At 38.7% G+C, this 17,439-nt stretch overlaps 1 protein-coding gene across 1 annotated transcript in view; it reads left to right on the top strand.

The window, feature by feature from the left end:
- HECW2 (HECT, C2 and WW domain containing E3 ubiquitin protein ligase 2) overlaps positions 1-17,439 on the top strand; it is a 145,092-nt gene that overhangs the window by 92,116 nt on the left and 35,537 nt on the right. The window contains exons 17-20 of the mRNA XM_008563299.1: positions 1,410-1,493; positions 3,036-3,145; positions 12,766-12,886; positions 14,598-14,711. Coding sequence (XP_008561521.1) covers positions 1,410-1,493; positions 3,036-3,145; positions 12,766-12,886; positions 14,598-14,711 — 429 coding nt within the window. The remainder of the gene's footprint in view (positions 1-1,409; positions 1,494-3,035; positions 3,146-12,765; positions 12,887-14,597; positions 14,712-17,439) is intronic.

Genomic DNA, 17,439 nt, shown 5'->3' with positions numbered 1-17,439 from the left:
TCAGCCTTCAAGCTACAATCACCTTCAGCAGAGAAGCTGGCCTTCTGCACAATGTCTTTACGTACATGTCTGCCACTTATTTATTTTAGTTTTTTTTTTTTTAAAAATAGTAGTTTGCTACTGGTAATAAGGGACAGAAAAGAAAATTTGGCAATACTAAATATTAGATGCTTCATGTACTAACATATTGTGTAAAATGGATCCTAGCCAGAAGAAACCAAGCACTGAACTCTGTTTATCACGCCTTGTGAGCTGTGTGGCTACAGGCAAATGAATTGACTTTTCTATTCAGTCAAGAATTTTTCATCTGAACAATTAAACCTTGCCTTCCTCTTCATTTTCTTCAAGTCTGTAAGCAGTCTTATGAAGAGAATTCAGAATTTGGAAATATAAAATGCAGTGGAACTTTATGAAAATATCAAATAAAAAAGAAGGTTCTCTATAGATAAGAACTAAGTCTAAATACTTACATCAAAGATTGATATTTCATTTCATAATACAGTAATCAGAGTTTATTTTGCTTAGCACTCAGAATTAGATTGCATATTAGTGTTGACCACTGTGTTCCAATCAAATGTAATGGTAGTATAAACTAGTACCCTAGTTTATATTTTCTTTTTTTTTCTTATAGAAATTAATATGGTTTGCTTTGAAATAGCACAATATAAATGAGGGAAAGCAACTAGGAAAAATTTTATTAAAACCATAAACTAGCTACATGAAGATGACTCATTAAGTAAAAAGAAAAAACTGGTGTTATCACATGTATCTAAACAAAATAATGGTAGAAATAACTCACATTGTTGTGTTTGACATATATGAACTTGTGTACATTTGCACAAGTATGCACACAATCTATTTCACCAACTGTAGTAGCTAAAAGTGTTTCAGTTTTTCACTTATTTTAAAACGCCATATGCTTTCATATTGAATATATAATGCATAGATACTATCTGCTTCCCAGTAGGAATGTTGTCATCCTGTATAACTTAAAGATACCCTCAGGAAAACAGATGAATATCCCTATGCAATCCTTTTTTGGAATAGCAGGGGATCAACTTAAAACTGTTGCTTAAATTCAGGCCCACAACAGTTTTAACTCAAAGCAGAGACTGAGTGGGTTGGGTGGTACTATTACCTATACCAGTATTTGGGCAGCAAAATGGTGAAAGCAATAAAAGAATCTTTTTTCCCCAGCATTAGAACTGGGATGTCGATGCTCACAAGGACCCCCTTGAAGGCAAAGACCATCTCTCTCTTGGATGTGTGTTCCTAGGGTATTACCCAGTAGCTGCCACATAATAGGTACCAAAAAATGCTGTGACCATTACAAAAAAATGTGCCTTACCACTAAGTTATGTTCCAAAAATCTGCCACATATATTTTGAGCTGTTTCTTTGCTTGAGTAGGGAGAAGATTCAATTTATCCGAACTGAAGGGACCCCAGGATTGGTGCGCCTTTCCAGTGATGCAGACCTTGTTATGTTGCTGAGGTATGTAAGCCTTGCTCTTAAATTAGGAAGTCTCCTGTCATCAGATATTATGGAGCATTTTAGAAAATAATATGCCAGCATTGGCAGCCTAAAATTGTCTCCTTTTTTCCTAAAGACTTGCAGAAACACTCATACTAAAGATTTAAGATGCTGATTGAGTGATAATTGTATTTATCGCTGAGATCTGTTTAATTTTGTTTTTACCCTGCTGGTAAAGAAGTTGGTATTAGAGAATGGAAAGGTTGTAGAGACTAATGAATAAAATGTCCCACTCACAGAAGGGAACAGAGGGTTATCTGAATAAGGTATACACAGTTTACCACTTCAGTGTAGAAGTAGGTCATATTTATATCTTCTTTCAAATATTTTTCTCGAAGTGTTCTTTGTCCCCTTTTGCTGATTCAAAGTGTTATTTACTTTATGGTTTTGAGAGTTTACATTTGGGAAATTAGAAAGCTGAAATTTGGTCCCTGGTGCTCACTGCCAACTTGATAGCCCTTCATAAAACTCACCAATTGTATTTTCTTTCGTGATGGTCAGATCAGCTTCTGTTTAAATTTTAGAGTAATTTAGAGGGGAAACCAGGAAGTTTTAAAATTATCTCATTTTTAATATTATCTCTCCCATGGAGAGATAATATTATACCCTCCCATGGAGGTAAACCAGAGTAAAATAATGCTTTGCTCTCCCCAGTGGTGGAAACACTACCACTGTAACCTCCATAGAATGAAAGGGACTGTCATACTAAGCCACTCCCTGAGTGCTAACAAACCCATTCATGTCATTCATGATCATCCTGACCCTGACCATTTCTAATTCTCCATTTGATAGTAGCCGTATTTGTTGCCATATTTCTGACTGCCCACTTGTCTGTTGCCAAAAAGTTATTTTCCTTTACTATGTAGTTGAGGCATAATTCAAAAGGACATAATCACTTTCCATCGATATTTCACTTCACTTAACTCTAAACAGGGCCTATGGGGGGGTCATTTCTCAGGCTAGGGGGCGGCCCCTCTGCTTTGGTGTACTGAGCTAGTTCCAAAAGCAGCACATAGTATGCCAGATGGTCAGGAAGACACTTGGTCAGTGAGTGTTAGATTATGATGTATCTCCTGAATCACATTGGTGATAAAATAGTTACATTTTTGTTACAAAATTCTGGCTAAGATATAATTCTTTTGCTTTATTCTAGAAACCTACAATTCTGGGGTTTGGTTTTTGTTTTTGTTTTGTTTTGCTTTGTTTTGGTTTCCATTTAAACTAAGAATTCTGCTTTTGGAATTAGTAAAAACAGAAGTAATTGTAAGCCAAAGTCATGATTATCATTCACCTGTCCTTAGTTAAATATTATTTAGATGGTATAGCCTTAAATATTTTATTCTATTATAGCTTAAATAGTATTTGTACTTTGACAAACACCACATTTCTATGTCTGATGGAATGGGTCAGAGTGAGAAATAGACTGTCCTACCCACGGCAGAAACAAGGCTTTTCCCCACCTCTTTGGCTAAAGTACACATTTTGTTTCTTGTCTTTCCCCAGTTTATTTGAAGAAGAGATAATGTCATATGTGCCTCCACATGCCTTACTCCACCCCAGCTATTGTCAGTCCCCACGTGGCTCTCCCGTGTCGTCTCCTCAGAACTCACCAGGTGAGTCCACCTGCTGCTTACAGTGAATTCTTCGAGGAGTGAGTCCTAAAGTCAGATGTTCTCTCATAAAGGACAGGAAGGGAACACTTTGGACACATTTTTAGTGCTAGTATGGTTATATGTTGTATGGCATTTCCTGTCTCTTAAAAGTGGGTTATTTCCATGGGGATTCACTTTGACAGAAAGATAATGAATAGGAGGATAAATGTTAGTAACATGTCATATTAAGATATAGAACTTGCTTTTCACTATGTTATATAGTGCCTACTATATCTTGGAAAATATTAGGGTACAAAATACTATGTTAGCTTTATGGATTTAAAAAGTTCTAGTGAAGAGATCAATTTGATAAATAATAAAAATAAAATTTCTACTCTCAATAAATAATGTAGAACTTAAATTATTCAGTTTAATAGACTTAGGTATTTTTCTGTGAAGTATTCATTAAGTGCATTAGATAGAAGAACAGAGATGGATGGGCAGATAGAACATGCTGACATAAACTAACATGTATAACTTCAAACTCTTTGAAAGAGGTAGGTATAAATGAAGGACTGAGTGGGTGAGTCAGTGGTTGAATGAATGAATAGTAGGAAATGCAACTTAGCAAAGGGGTTTTTTAAAAGGAAGGCAGCCATGATATTGACAGAACATCAGCTGTATTCATCCTTACTTTAGGCAATGTATTGTTCACACTTTAACAGCTATCAGAATTTAAGCCTATTTCAATAGAAATCTAAACTCTATATGTGTCACTAAAGGCTGCTGTATGTTCTTTGATATATAACATGTGTTTTCATGTATCACTATTATAATGAAGCTGCACCTAATTGAACGCTGCAAACAGGAAATGGTCTATTAATTTGTTCGTATAACACAGGTTTATTGAGCATCCAACTATGATCCAAGCACTGAATAAGACACTGTTACTACAAAGATGAATAATACGGTTTCTGCCTTTGAAGGATTCATGGTGGGGCAGTGAGTCAACAAATGCCTCTGTAAAGCTCTGTAGTTAGTCCTGTAATGAAGAGATGCATGGGAACACAGACGTGGGAACCATTATTCCTTCAGCGCTGGGGGTGGGGTTTGTGGGGAAAGATGAAGATAACAGGTATGAAGTGGAGCCCTAAAAGATGATGATTAGGAGTTTACCAGGTGGACCAGAGAAAGAAGGACATTCTAGTCAAAAGGTAGCATTTTGTGGGGAAAGATGAAGATAACAGGTATGAAGTGGAGCCCTAAAAGACGATGATTAGGAGTTTACCAGGTGGACCAGAGAAAGAAGGACATTCTAGTCAAAAGGTAGCATCAGGTATGCTGCAGAAGCATGAATAGTTTAGGGCAAATTAATAGATACAAGTGAAGGGTAGTTCTCAAAGATCAGGTTGGAAAGGTAGGGTAGGGCTAGTTTGTCAGTGAAGCCTTACTTTGCAGTCCATGTGAAGCCACGGAACATTTATAAGCAGAGGAATACCGATAATCTCCTATTTTACCAAGATCAGTTTGGCGACAATAGGGAGGATGGATTAGAAGACGAGAGACTGGAGTCAGAGAAACCATTTGGGCAGCTGTTGCATTAGCCTGGGTGACATGATAAAAGGCTGGCCTAGACAGTGGCAGTGGAGACAGAGACAAAGAAATGAATTCAAGGGAGAAGTAGAATGTAGAGACATCAAGACTTTGAGTCCAGGTAGGGGAGAGTCAAGGTAGATTTGACTACCTACCTAGACTACCTAGAGTACCAGGGACATAGTAGCACCAGTCACCAAGGAAGGAAAAAGTTTACACTGGAGGGGACAGGTTAAGTGTGTTTAGTTTGGGACATGTTTTGTGGAGAAATCTTTGGGCCATCAATTGGAGATGCCCAAAGACAACTGGAAACATCAGTCATGGAGCTCAGGAGAGGTTGACAGAGAGGAATTCAGTGTTCTGGTGGCAATTGAAACCCAGAGTGTAGATTGGAGGAACTAGGGAGGACAAGTCAGTGAAAAAAGGACAGTGGCATGAGGAGCCCCAGACTGAAAATGAAAGAGCCCACAGATTTCAGAATGGAACTAGGAAAGTCTTTTCAGGGACTCTAGGTTTCAAGGAGGAGTGGCTAGCTGAGCCAAATGCTCCAAGGGTTCAGGAAGGATGAGATCTGAAAAGAGGCCATTAGATTTGAAAATCATAAAGTTATAAATGGGCTTTGTCAACACATTCTATGGAATAGGTCATACACTGGATCATTATTGGTTACAGGATGTAAAGTAGAAGCCAGCAATGTAGAATGTTCTTTTCACAAAGTTTGGAATTGAAAAAAGGACATTAGTTAGAAGGAGAAGAGTGAAGGAAGGGATTTTAGGACGGGGCAGTTGAGCGTGTGTGTGTGGAAGTACAGGATGTGGGTGGAAGGACGGTGGCTTGTTGAATGAGGCAAAGCAGCAGCAGTCCACACAGCACCGACCCGTGGGAAGGCAAGACACTGGAGGCAAAAGCACAGATCAAGTTTGGAACAAAATAGGGACACCTATTTTGATGACACAGGATGAAAGGAAATAGGTATATGACACTATAGGTAAAGGTGTCAGGGAAAATTGATGGGATTTGCATCTGGCTTTGGTCATTTAGCAACTGTGTGACTTTGGGCAATTTACCTCCTTTCCTGATCTTGAATTTTTTTTTTTCTGTAAAATGAGTATAATAATAATCACCTCCACCTACCATGGTTAGGTTTGGGAGAACCCTTTGCCTGTGCCTGGAACATAACAAGTATCTAAAAAACATTAATTTATCCCTTTTTCTTTCTTTCTGGAAACTTGATTCTGAGAAGTATAGTTTGTCCGTGTTTGAACCATTAACAACTGCTGAAATATATGAATCTATTTCTTTGTGATTTACAGAGCTGGCTGTGTAGATATTTAATCATTCTGAGTGGTCTTTATCTTAGCAAGAATCTGTGCTGAAGTTTAAAATGGGTTGTTTCTTTTCCTGATGTTTTATGGTTAAAGAAATGAAGCCGTGTGGATTACTACTTACGCTAGCCAAGGCTTTCCTTTCCAGAACTTTTCTATGGCCCACCCTCACAGAGAAAAAGGTAGATCACCAGATCATGTCTCTTCCAAGCCCTACAAATGCACGATCTTGAAGACTGGCTGAACATTCTGTATGAAGGAACGTTCTAAATGTTGACTAAGTTCACTTCTTTATTTAGCATCACAAATGCACATGAGTAATCCATGGTGGTAATAAAATGCATTCTGGAAACCTAGATTTAGATTTAAACATTTTCCAAAGACATGTGTAACCCAGATATATCTAAATTGCTAGCAGTGTTTGTAGTGGTTTTAATTTTCAGGAAGAATCATCTCCATATTTTTGGCCTACTCTGTTTCAGTGGGCTTTGTTTGATCTTGAAATTGGGATGTACTGACTGATATCAATGAAAGTAGCTGTAACTAATTCCACATGATTCAAGGGCAAGACTAGCTAGCTTCATTTCCCCTGTGGAGGAATCTTCTGTTTCTTTGAATAAAATAGCTTGTCCTCCTACCAGTATTCCAGAAGGTTTTGTGAAAGCAACATTTCAAACAGATTTTTTAAAGTGGCCTGATTCTCCACCTAGTGACTAGAATTTCACCTCCTTTGGTGGTGTGAGAATAATATCATGAAAATTACGACAATAATAAATTTTAATGATCATCTTTCAGAATGCCTAGGAACCTGGTAAACTTTCCGCATTTTTCCTCATTCCAAGCACATTTACATGTCTTTTCAAGTACAGAAGAGAGAGGGGCTTTGGAAACTTTGACTCACCGCTTTTTGCAGCTGTTAGAATCCTTGCCTAAAATTTGTCAAAATTTTGGAATGTGAAGGTTTGTTTTTCTAGGACCATTATAATGCCAATCCCAACCTCAGCGATGCCAGAAGTAAAAGATTTCTCCAAACACCATTTGGTTTATTATGCCAAATATGGGACACAGCAGTTTATTTAAGCTGCACATTTCTAGGAATTTAAATGCAATAACACCTAATTTATCTAATATTGTTGGAAATGTGCTCTTTTATGTGAATTTTCCAGGTAACCAAAGCTATGATTTTAATGGCATGAAAATTTGTTTAACTCACTATTTGCTAAAACTCTTTCATAGGTACATTTCTCCTTGCCTTTCTATACACATTACATCGAGGATATTTCATGGTTTGTGGGATGATTGTGCTGATGAACTGTGGTGCAGAGCTATTGTTACTTCACCAGAACTGGATCACCTGGAAGATGGTACCAGCACAAGGTCACACTCAACACGAGTGAAACAGACTCAGAGCATTAAAGTGCCTTGTGGGTCTTTACTGAAGGCTGCCTTGAGGGAATGGACTGCACAGGAAATTATTTGTCCTAACACATAGTGGGACTTTTTAAGGATTTTCTTTTCCTCTTTCTCTCCCTGCAAAATGGTAGCATCTTACCAGCTGCTTATCTCCTACTCTTTTCACAAACGTTCTCTCTTCTCTTCTCCCTCTGTCTCTCCCTCCATTCCTCCCCGTCTTAGTCTATTTTGTGTTGCTATGACAGAATACCACCGACTGGGTAATTTATTAAGAGCAGAGATTTATTTGGCTTACAGTTCTGGAGGTGGGGAAGTTCAATATCAAGGTGCTAGCATCTGGTAAGGGCCTTCTTGCTGTGTCATCCATGGCAGAGGTGGAAGGGCAAGAGAGCATGCATGTGAGAGAGAAAGAGAGGGCTGAAGTTGCTCTTATAACAAACCCATTCTTACAGAGCCCTTGTGACCTAATCACCTCCTAAAAGTTTCCACCTGTCAGCACTGTTGCATTGGGGATTAAGTTTCCACACATGAACTTTGAACTTTGGGGGCCCTTTTCAATCTATAGCACTTTCTCTCTCTCTCTCTCTCTCTCTCTCTCTCTCTATTGTCTTCTCTTCCCAGATACTGTCTCTATCACGATATACAGATTCTATTTTTTGTCATTGTTGTTATTGGTCTCCCTTGTCCTAGAGGATGCCTGCTCTCTCTCTCTCTCTCTCTCTCTCTCTCTCTCTCTTGTCTTCTCTTCCCAGATACTGTCTCTATCACAATATACAGATTCTATTTTTTGTCATTGTTGTTATTGGTCTCCCTTGTCCTAGAGGATGCCTGTCATTGGCATACCATTCAGCTTTCTCTTTTTAATAAGTTGCTTCTTTGCGAAGACCTTTCCCAAGGTCTCAGAAATCAGAACATCGAGTTGTTTTCAGTAAACAGTATGTACATGAGCACCAGCAAGCTCAAAAAACGACTTGAGAACCTTTTACTGCTCTTAAAGAATAAAGCAAAAAATGTGAGGATTTCACAGCTTGTGCTTTGTGCCAGCTCTGTCGGAGGTATTTTTTTTTCTTAAGTTCTACTGATGAACTATGTTCCTGTAGGAGTCTTCTAGAAATTATTGCAATGCTTGATGGTTTGTTCTCATTCACTAACAGGGAATTGTTAAAAAAAAAAAATGTCATAGAGATTTTTTTTTTTTTTTTGGAAAGTGAGCCAGGAAAGAAGGGGGCTTCTGTGCCATCCCAGGACAGAGGCCTGGAGCTGTGCTGGATCAGGCCACGCTCCAAACCCTGTCCAGTGCACAGTGAGTGTTGTCAAAGCAGTCTGGGTTCCAAGTTTCATACCTAGAATCAAAAGAGACAGACTGCTCAGGAATTTGATGCCAAGATTTTTCTAGCATTATCTGAAATATTTTGTCAGGTACAATTCTTCAGCTTGTATATGGTTATGCAGTTTTGTAATAATATATGGAAATAGCGTAACACTATGTAGGAGTTCTTTAGGTTTGCCTAGCAAAGACAAGGAAAAAAACTAATGCCTTGTTACTGAAATTTTTTCCTACAAATAGTTAGCATAATGCCAATTATCTATGAGGTCAGCCCTTCATTTGGTCACTTACTAGATGTAACATTGATCTTTTTTAAACTGCAAAGACCATAAAAATCATTCTCTCTGTAAGAGTATTATATCCTGGAACTTCACCCAAGTTGTAATTTTTCTACAATTCTATTTGCTCAATCTTCCAAAAACAGTTTTTGATTTCCAAAGTGGAAGTAACATAGTTCTTGCCCTAGAAATTCTTGGCAGTTGTACCTGACTTGTGTTAAGAATTTGACAAGGGTCAAGAGCATAATTGACTGTAATTTTTAAGTGATGAGGTAATGTATAAATGATTATTTTCATAATAGGACTATTAGCAAAAGAATTTTTACATGTGACAATTTTTGTCTCCAGTGTCAGCACACTTAAATTCCTTTATCTAGAGTGTAAACGAAGTCAGAGCTAATTTTTATTGTGTCTGTATTGATGTGGATGGAATGTTATGGCATTCCCACATCCTTTTAAGCATCTCAAATTATACAGCAATAGTATATCTGCTGTTTTTTAAAGTAATCAACTCAAAGCATCATGTTTCCTTTGAGTCTTAAAAGATTTTTATTCGGTCCTTTGTTCTTACATTCCCTCTTCCCTATCAACAATTGTGCTCTTGAAAGCTGATTCATTATGGCTGCTTTCTGAGCTGTCTGGGTTTACTAGTCTGCAGTTTCTCAGACTGCAGCACAGACAACTTTATTGTGCCACTCATGCGTGGATTTCTACTGCACTGCCCTGTCCTTCATCCATCGAGAAGAGCAGCCTTGTGCTCATGGAGATCATGTTCCTACATGTTGCAAACGATGCCTTTCAACTATGCTGGAAGCATTTGCCTTGTGTTAGCCCCTGGATGCTGCCCACATGTTTCATTGGTTACATTTGACCTTCCTATAAAAGAATAGTGGCTCTCAACTATGGTTGCACATTGGAATCATCTGGAGAGCTGTATAAAACACTTATGCCTGCATCCTACCCCCACAGATTCTGATGTAATGCATCTTGGGTGTGGACTGAACACTGGGATTTATAAAAGCTTCCTAAGTGATTCCAATCTGCAGTCAAGATTGAGAACCACTGCCCAGGGGTCTCTTCTTCTTCCCAGATCTCTTAAGGTCAAGTTTATTTGTTTTCTTTGTAACTCTTAGCTGTGTGGGTAAAAGATTCATAACTATATGTACAAACAGACCTCCAGACAGATAATTGATCAGTATCCAATTTTGTAAAAATCCATTTCTAAAACCTGAACACCTTTCCCCATATCTTCAGTATTCACCTCTGTGCAGATAACAATAATAACTAACACTTATACGGGGTTTCCTATGCGACAGGCACTGCACAAAGTGCCGTATGTGCACACTAACTCATTCAATCCACAAGTGTGGCCTTGATCCCACCTGAACTGCAGCACTGTATTTTCAAGTGCCTGTAGAGCCTATCCACCTGATCAGCTGTAATCTCCAACTCAATGTATGTAAAGCTTTATATTTATATTCAATATGCATAAAGAGTGTCCACCAGCATCATTTTTCATGCTGCTTTCAGCATCAGATTGACCTGGCTCGAATCCCAGACCTACTGTCATGGACATGTGACTTGAACAGGAGACTGCTTCTTCTTTTTCCTTAGTTGCAAAGTGTTGATGATGGCGATAATAATATCCACTTCTTAAACTTGTTATGAAGGTTTCTCAAGATCCCTTATGTTAAGTGCATGGTCCCTAATCTATAGCGGTCACTTAACAAATGATAGCTATTGTTATTGTTTAAAAACTTTCAATAATCATCAGCATGTAACATTCCTCTTCCTTATGTATCTACTCTGTTACTAATTCTTATTTCACATTGTAAATGTTTCTCTGAGTCACCATCCTCCAGTCTAGTCTTTATTCCCTCAGGTCAAGTTTGCTGCAGAAACTCCTAACTGGGTCTCTACCCTCCATTCTCCTTTCCTCCTGCTGACCCTTGATCTGCCCAACACACTCTGAAAACAGTTTCTTCAATAAAACACCACTTGTATGTTATCCCCTCGCTCACGAACCTATAATGGCTCCCCACTGTTCACTGCATCATGCCCGAACCCCTCTGCTAGGGTTTTTTAAATTCCTCATAATTTGGCTCCAACCCTTCTGACCAATTTAATTTCCCATTTACTCCCCACGTGACCCCCTTCACTCTAGTTTAGTGGGGTCTCCTCAGAGCCATCTGAACATGCATGCAATGCTTCTTCCAGCTCTTGCTGCCTCCATTTACAAGGTTTGGTTCCAATTACACCTCCTCCCAAAGGTCTTTTCCATTCTGATCTCTCCTTACACTCATTACTTTTCTATAACATTACTACCACTTTTCTATAACTCTGATCTCAAACGCAGATACCTAGGGGGCCAGGCAGCCAATGTCATTGAGTGGCTGTGTCAGAGTGGAGAGCACGTGCCTCGTCTGAAGGGGTAGCTGCCTGCTGTATGCAAACCAGTTGTTGCAACATTCCCAAATAATTTTCAAGAGAAAAATCTGGACTTTTTTTTAAAACTTGGAATCTCCTAATTTTTAAATCTTGGAAATTTAAAATCTTTATCAAAGATTGTGGGGCAAACACAATAGATCTATAGGGCCGGGTACAGCCCCAGGGCTATTATGTGTTCCCTCTGCTTTATAGTCTGTATACCAACTAGTTTATGACTCAATTGTTCTCCAATTGTTTGATATGTTTTATTTCTGTCTCCCCACCCACAATATCCACTCCAGCAACATCCTTTTATTCATTTTGGGCATCTGTTGCTGAAACTAATGCAATATTAGCAATGGATAATAACCATTTATTTGATTCATTTGTTAAAGAAATTTTTAATGAATTTGCATGGTATGTAATGAACAAGACTGCACAATTTTTGTATTCTGATTTCTCTCACTGATTTGGGAAATATTTAGTGGAAATATCCAGTGTCCTTATCATGGCTCTGTGTCCAATTCACATATTCATCATCAGTTTTGTATCCTGCTCATTGCTTAGTCACCTTTTGACACAAAACCAGATTTTTCTATGGAATGAGGAATAATCTGTGTTACTTTTACATTTTATTAATGATACTTGTCATTGAATGACATAGAAAATGTCTTTAGATAATCTGTAAATATTCACAGTACTTGGCACTTATTAAGAATGCAGTAAATATTAGTATCCTTAACTCTTTGTGTACCCAGGAGACATGTGCCTTTTGCAATTAAGTAATTACATGTCTAAAGTCATTTTTAGTGATAGGTTATTGTGCGGTGTTTTGGTGAGGAATTTAGAGTGAAGGATAAAAGCTCACTGTTCTTGCCTTATGTACCACATACTTTCACATTGTAACTTCCTGTTTAGTTGCCATGATATTATTCAACAGCAAGCAAAGATACTCCATCCTGAACAGTTACCATTAGACATGAGTAACTCTGTTGACTCATGTTAATTTGGACTGAAAAGGGAAACATATTTGAGAAACACATGGGCACCATTTTAACTATTCAAACAGCATTTTTATTCTCAACCAAAATGTCATAAAGAAGACATATCTTAAGACCCTGGTTAAGGTTTGTTATTTCCTTCAGCTTGGAGAGGTGACAAACGAGGAAGCCAAAAGTATTGCCTCCTTTACTTGTTAACTGTGGTAGTAATTTTTCACAGCAATGTGATAACATAAGGACAGTGCCCAGATTGGCCTCTTTTTGTGGTTTTCTGTAGGTACTCAGCGTGCCAATGCCCGGGCACCAGCCCCTTACAAGCGGGATTTTGAAGCCAAACTAAGGAACTTTTACAGGAAGTTAGAGACTAAAGGATATGGACAAGGCCCAGGGAAATTAAAGTAAGTCAAAATGATACAACTATATGATTTATAGATGGCAAAAGGATGGGACGTGGTTGGGAATTTAAGAAATTGATTGTGATTTGGGACAAGTAGTCTTTGTTTTAGTCGACCTAATTATTTTGGCTTTTGTAAATTACAGGATCATCTAAAACATAGTTCTGGAATTAAATATGCTTAAGCTTAGCATTTTAAAACAAGCAGTAAAGATATTCCACTTTCCATGTAAGAAATATATGCAAAATAAAAAGCTGATTTATTTTTTTCTCTTATCTTTACCTCCTTGTTGGCTTATTGTATACTTGTTAGATACGCAGCTACCACAATGTCCTGTATTGCAAGTTACTGTCTTCTAAGCTGACCTAAGTGTTGGAATATCAGCTCTATTTTATTCTGTGAACCAAACTTCACAACAGAATATGTCACAAATGTTGTTTCTGTCTTTCTTTATCCGCCTTCCTTTAAAAGAAGAAACAGAAACATCATTATGTTGTTTGGCCCAAAGTTGTTTTCATCCCTCCCTCCTTCCCACCTCCTCCCCTGTCCCATGTCCCCACTAGGGATCCCTATGCCACCTGAGAGAAGACAGAGGAGGAGGGTCTCCACTGAAGAACTGCTATGACTGTGGGTGTCTGAGAGAGGGTCCAGGGACCACCCAGCGACAGCCCCACAGCTCAATGCCCCACATGTGGGAGGCTTGCTCCACTGAACTCCACTTTGATTGCCCTCAGAAATCATCAGCCTGCTCCAGACAGCATATGTTGCTGGGCTTTACTTTTCTCACACTTGACTTCTGAAGGTCTGGGTGACCCAGCTTTCATGCACTCAGCCTCCCCATCATCTCCCTGACTATCACCATTTACATTAAGGGGAAACTGATATGCATGTGGGAGGCTTGCTCCACTGAACTCCACTTTGATTGCCCTCAGAAATCATCAGCCTGCCCCAGACAGCATATGTTGCTGGGCTTTACTTTTCTCACACTTGACTTCTGAAGGTCTGGGTGACCCAGCTTTCGTGCACTCAGCCTCCCCATCATCTCCCTGACTATCACCATTTACATTAAGGGGAAACTGATATCCGTGGAAGGATGACTTTAATTGTCATCATCACAAGTAGATTAATTGGCCAGAGCATCATTCATTTGTATCTCCCGTAGGGAATCTCAAGACTCACTTAATCTTAAAATTAAATTAAGCATAATTTTAAGCTCCTTTGCTTTGGAGAACACAGAATTTTTTCCCCCCTGATTCTCACAGCTATCTCTCTGGGCACTTAGGAATTGGATTCCTTGTCTAGGTGCATTCAGCTTAAAACATTACCTCAGGATTGTTCTTCCTTTACTAAATAAAAGTGTGTGTGTGTGTGTGTGTGTGCGCGTGTGTGTGCGTGTGTGTGTGTGTGTGTTGTTTTATCATCATTTTCCTTGAGATATAAATTGGTTTGACCATTCAGAAAGGACTCTGAGTTGTTTTTTACAGGCCATAGGTGGGGTGCTCTATTTACCAATGATTCTCTTACGTAACTTGTGCTAATGCTGTTAAGAGTTAAAGACAAATGTGTACTTTATTGCAGACAGCAATGATATTAGGTAACTCCACTTCTCGCCCAGTTAATTGTGGTAAATCAAAATTAAATGTCAAGTGCCAAGTTCTAGAAAGATAAGGATTAGGAAATAATCTTATTTTTTAAATTGTCTCTTTACGGACAGGTTAATTATCCGACGAGATCACTTACTAGAAGATGCTTTTAATCAGATTATGGGCTACTCCAGAAAAGACCTGCAGAGAAATAAGCTGTATGTCACCTTCGTTGGGGAGGAAGGGTGAGTAGAACAGAGAAGTGGCTGGTAGCGCACAGGCTGCGGTGCAGGGCGGATGTGTCTCCACGTCACTGTGGTTGCCTAAAACAGGAAATCCTTCTGGCAGGAAATGCTGTTCTCATACACTTAAACCTCTTGGCTTTTCTTTTTTAAGGCTTCCCCTGGTTTTTAAATCATTTGAGATAGAAATTCTTTGCTAAGAACTTGAAACTATAGATCGTTTTTGAGAGCAGAAGCCTGCTTCTGTTTCTTCTGTCTGCATCTTTCTTTCACTTAAAGGGAAAAAATGGAGGTTTGAAGGGGAAAATGACATGAAATTGCATTTGAACATCTATGATCTTGATTTCTGTCCTAAAGTGCAAAGTAGAACATGCTTCATCTGTTAAATAAGTTCGGTTTCAGAAACACGAATTAGAACCCTGCTGTTCTACCAGGAATCCTCCACAGCAGGAACTCCTGGACCTTGGTTCTTAGTTCTCCACCCTCGGTTTTTGTCTTCCCTTGGGGAGGGCAGCACACCTACGAATATAACTACCTACCACAGACAAACTTCCGTGAGTGTGCTTGTGGAGATAAGAGTTAGGAAATGAAGGGCGAAGACTCCTACACAGTGTCTGTTGCACCCAGACATAACAGTTGTTATGACATTATATGTCATCTTAGAAGATGACAGCTCTCATCCCTCCCAGACCCTTTCCTCTTTCCTCATTTCAGGTCTGGGTTTAAGTCTCAGCACCTTCTGTTTAACCAAGCAGCCACTAGAGGGAATTTTAAAAATACCATAGAATTGTCTGAAGTCTGGCTGTGTTCTCTTTGACTCTGTTGATTTGGGTCATTGTAAGCCACCCCTCCCAGTCATGTCCAGGAATAAAGCATATTAGATTATGCAATCATAGAAGTAATATCCAATGAAGTCAACCTTTCAGTATATAGTTGAGGAAATGGAGACCACAAAGTATAAAATAAATTGACTGTGTTAATGGATCAGGAAATACAAAATCAGGCCTTTTGTCGTTCCTTCAGTGCCCTTGGACCAGCACTGGGACATAAGCAAAACTCCTGAACTCTAGTCTATCTGAGTTTTTCCCCACCTCCAGACCTTTTTATCATTCCAGCTGATGATTAACCGCTGCTCTTGTCATCTATACTGTTGTATAGCCTCCCAGCTATGACTAGATTAAAGTAAGATACTATACAGGAACACACGACAACATGACAAAGTTTGGGCAGAAGCTTGCCTGAGACTTGAGCCTTTCCTTGCTGATGTGCATAAATGGACTTCTGGCTTGTTAGATGGCTTAAAGACGCAGGTGCATAACTGACATGAAGGCAGTGTTGTTAGCTGAATCACAGGTATGCATGGGATTCCAAGTATTTCCTTACGTAACCAGTCTGGTATGGATGAAAATACTTTCCTTCCCCCAGAACTCCAGCTGCCTTCCTTCATGGCTTGACCACAGTTTGTTGAGATCTTAGAGATTCAGGGAAGAGCCTTTGGAAGTACCCATACTTATTTAAGTTTGATTATATAGATGCTTGTCATGCTTGATCATCCCAAAGCGGCCTCCCCGTGATCTGGACTGATGACATCAGTTCCTAGGAGGAGACCCAGGCTGAGTGGGGCTTGATACCCCTGTATTTGATTGGCACAGATGTCCAAATGCTTCCTGCCTCCATCGCCTATCTCCTTCCTGTGACCCCAGAGGGGAAACAAGGGACAGGATGCTTTGAGGTATGACTTTAGTTATCAGGGACAATCTCTTCATCTGTTCCCCCCTGCATATGACTTATTGAAGGTGGATTTCTGGACTAATGGCTTTATCATATCAATATCATATGCATAGATTATTAGTTATAGACTTTATTTTGCTATTGAGGCACTGAGAATACATACACTGTTTTGAAAGATTCAAATAGTACTTTTGTTGAAAAAAATAGAAACCTCAAAACAATGTAAAATGAAGGGTTCTTTTAGCCTTTGCCACCTTCTCAAACACATTGACTCTATTATATTACAATAAAAAAATCATAACATTTCTTTCTGGATTGTAATAAATACTCAAAGTGAAAAGCTACCCAATATTTTCCATTGAATTATTAAAAATGGAGATGGGAACTTTCTGTTACTTTCCCTTCACCAATTTTAATGTCCTCAAAATGTATCATTTTGTAAGTTCTTCATGTCTAGGTCTAGTAATAGGCATTTAAAAACATGTGGTGCCCAGATCTAAGGGTACTTCAAAAAGTTCATGGAAAGATTTGTATTATCTTTCAATTCTATTTTTCCATAAACTATTTTAAGTACCCTCATATCATTGTTCACTAAAAAAGAACTAGTGTTTCTTAGAGAAGTAGCTGGCTTTAGGACTGGGACAGGAAATATGCAAGATGGAGTCTGAAGTATCTTGTAATTCCAGAAAGTAAAGAAGTGCTCAAAAGCCCACAATGATGGGGTATGTCAAAGGGACACAGGAGCCAACTGAAAGAATTCCCAGTGGCTAAAGCTGGAATAATTTGAGCAACAAAATAAAAAAAGTAGTATTGTATTATAACCAGACTATAAAATAAATATATACAGTGACATAAATATATGATTTAATAAATAAAAAAAGGAGAATGGATAAATAAAGAAATGGGGAAGAATAGAAAAATCTCCTGTGGAAAATATTTCCAAATTATTCATCAATTAACTCCCTACTCCTTAGGTATGGATTCTGCTTAGTGACTTTCT

This window comes from Galeopterus variegatus, unplaced genomic scaffold (genome assembly GCF_000696425.1).
Source record: "Galeopterus variegatus unplaced genomic scaffold, G_variegatus-3.0.2 Scaffold172, whole genome shotgun sequence".
NCBI lineage: Eukaryota > Metazoa > Chordata > Mammalia > Dermoptera > Cynocephalidae > Galeopterus > Galeopterus variegatus.
The sequence above is the reverse complement of the archived record's forward strand: the minus strand, read 5'-3'. Positions and strand labels throughout refer to the sequence as shown.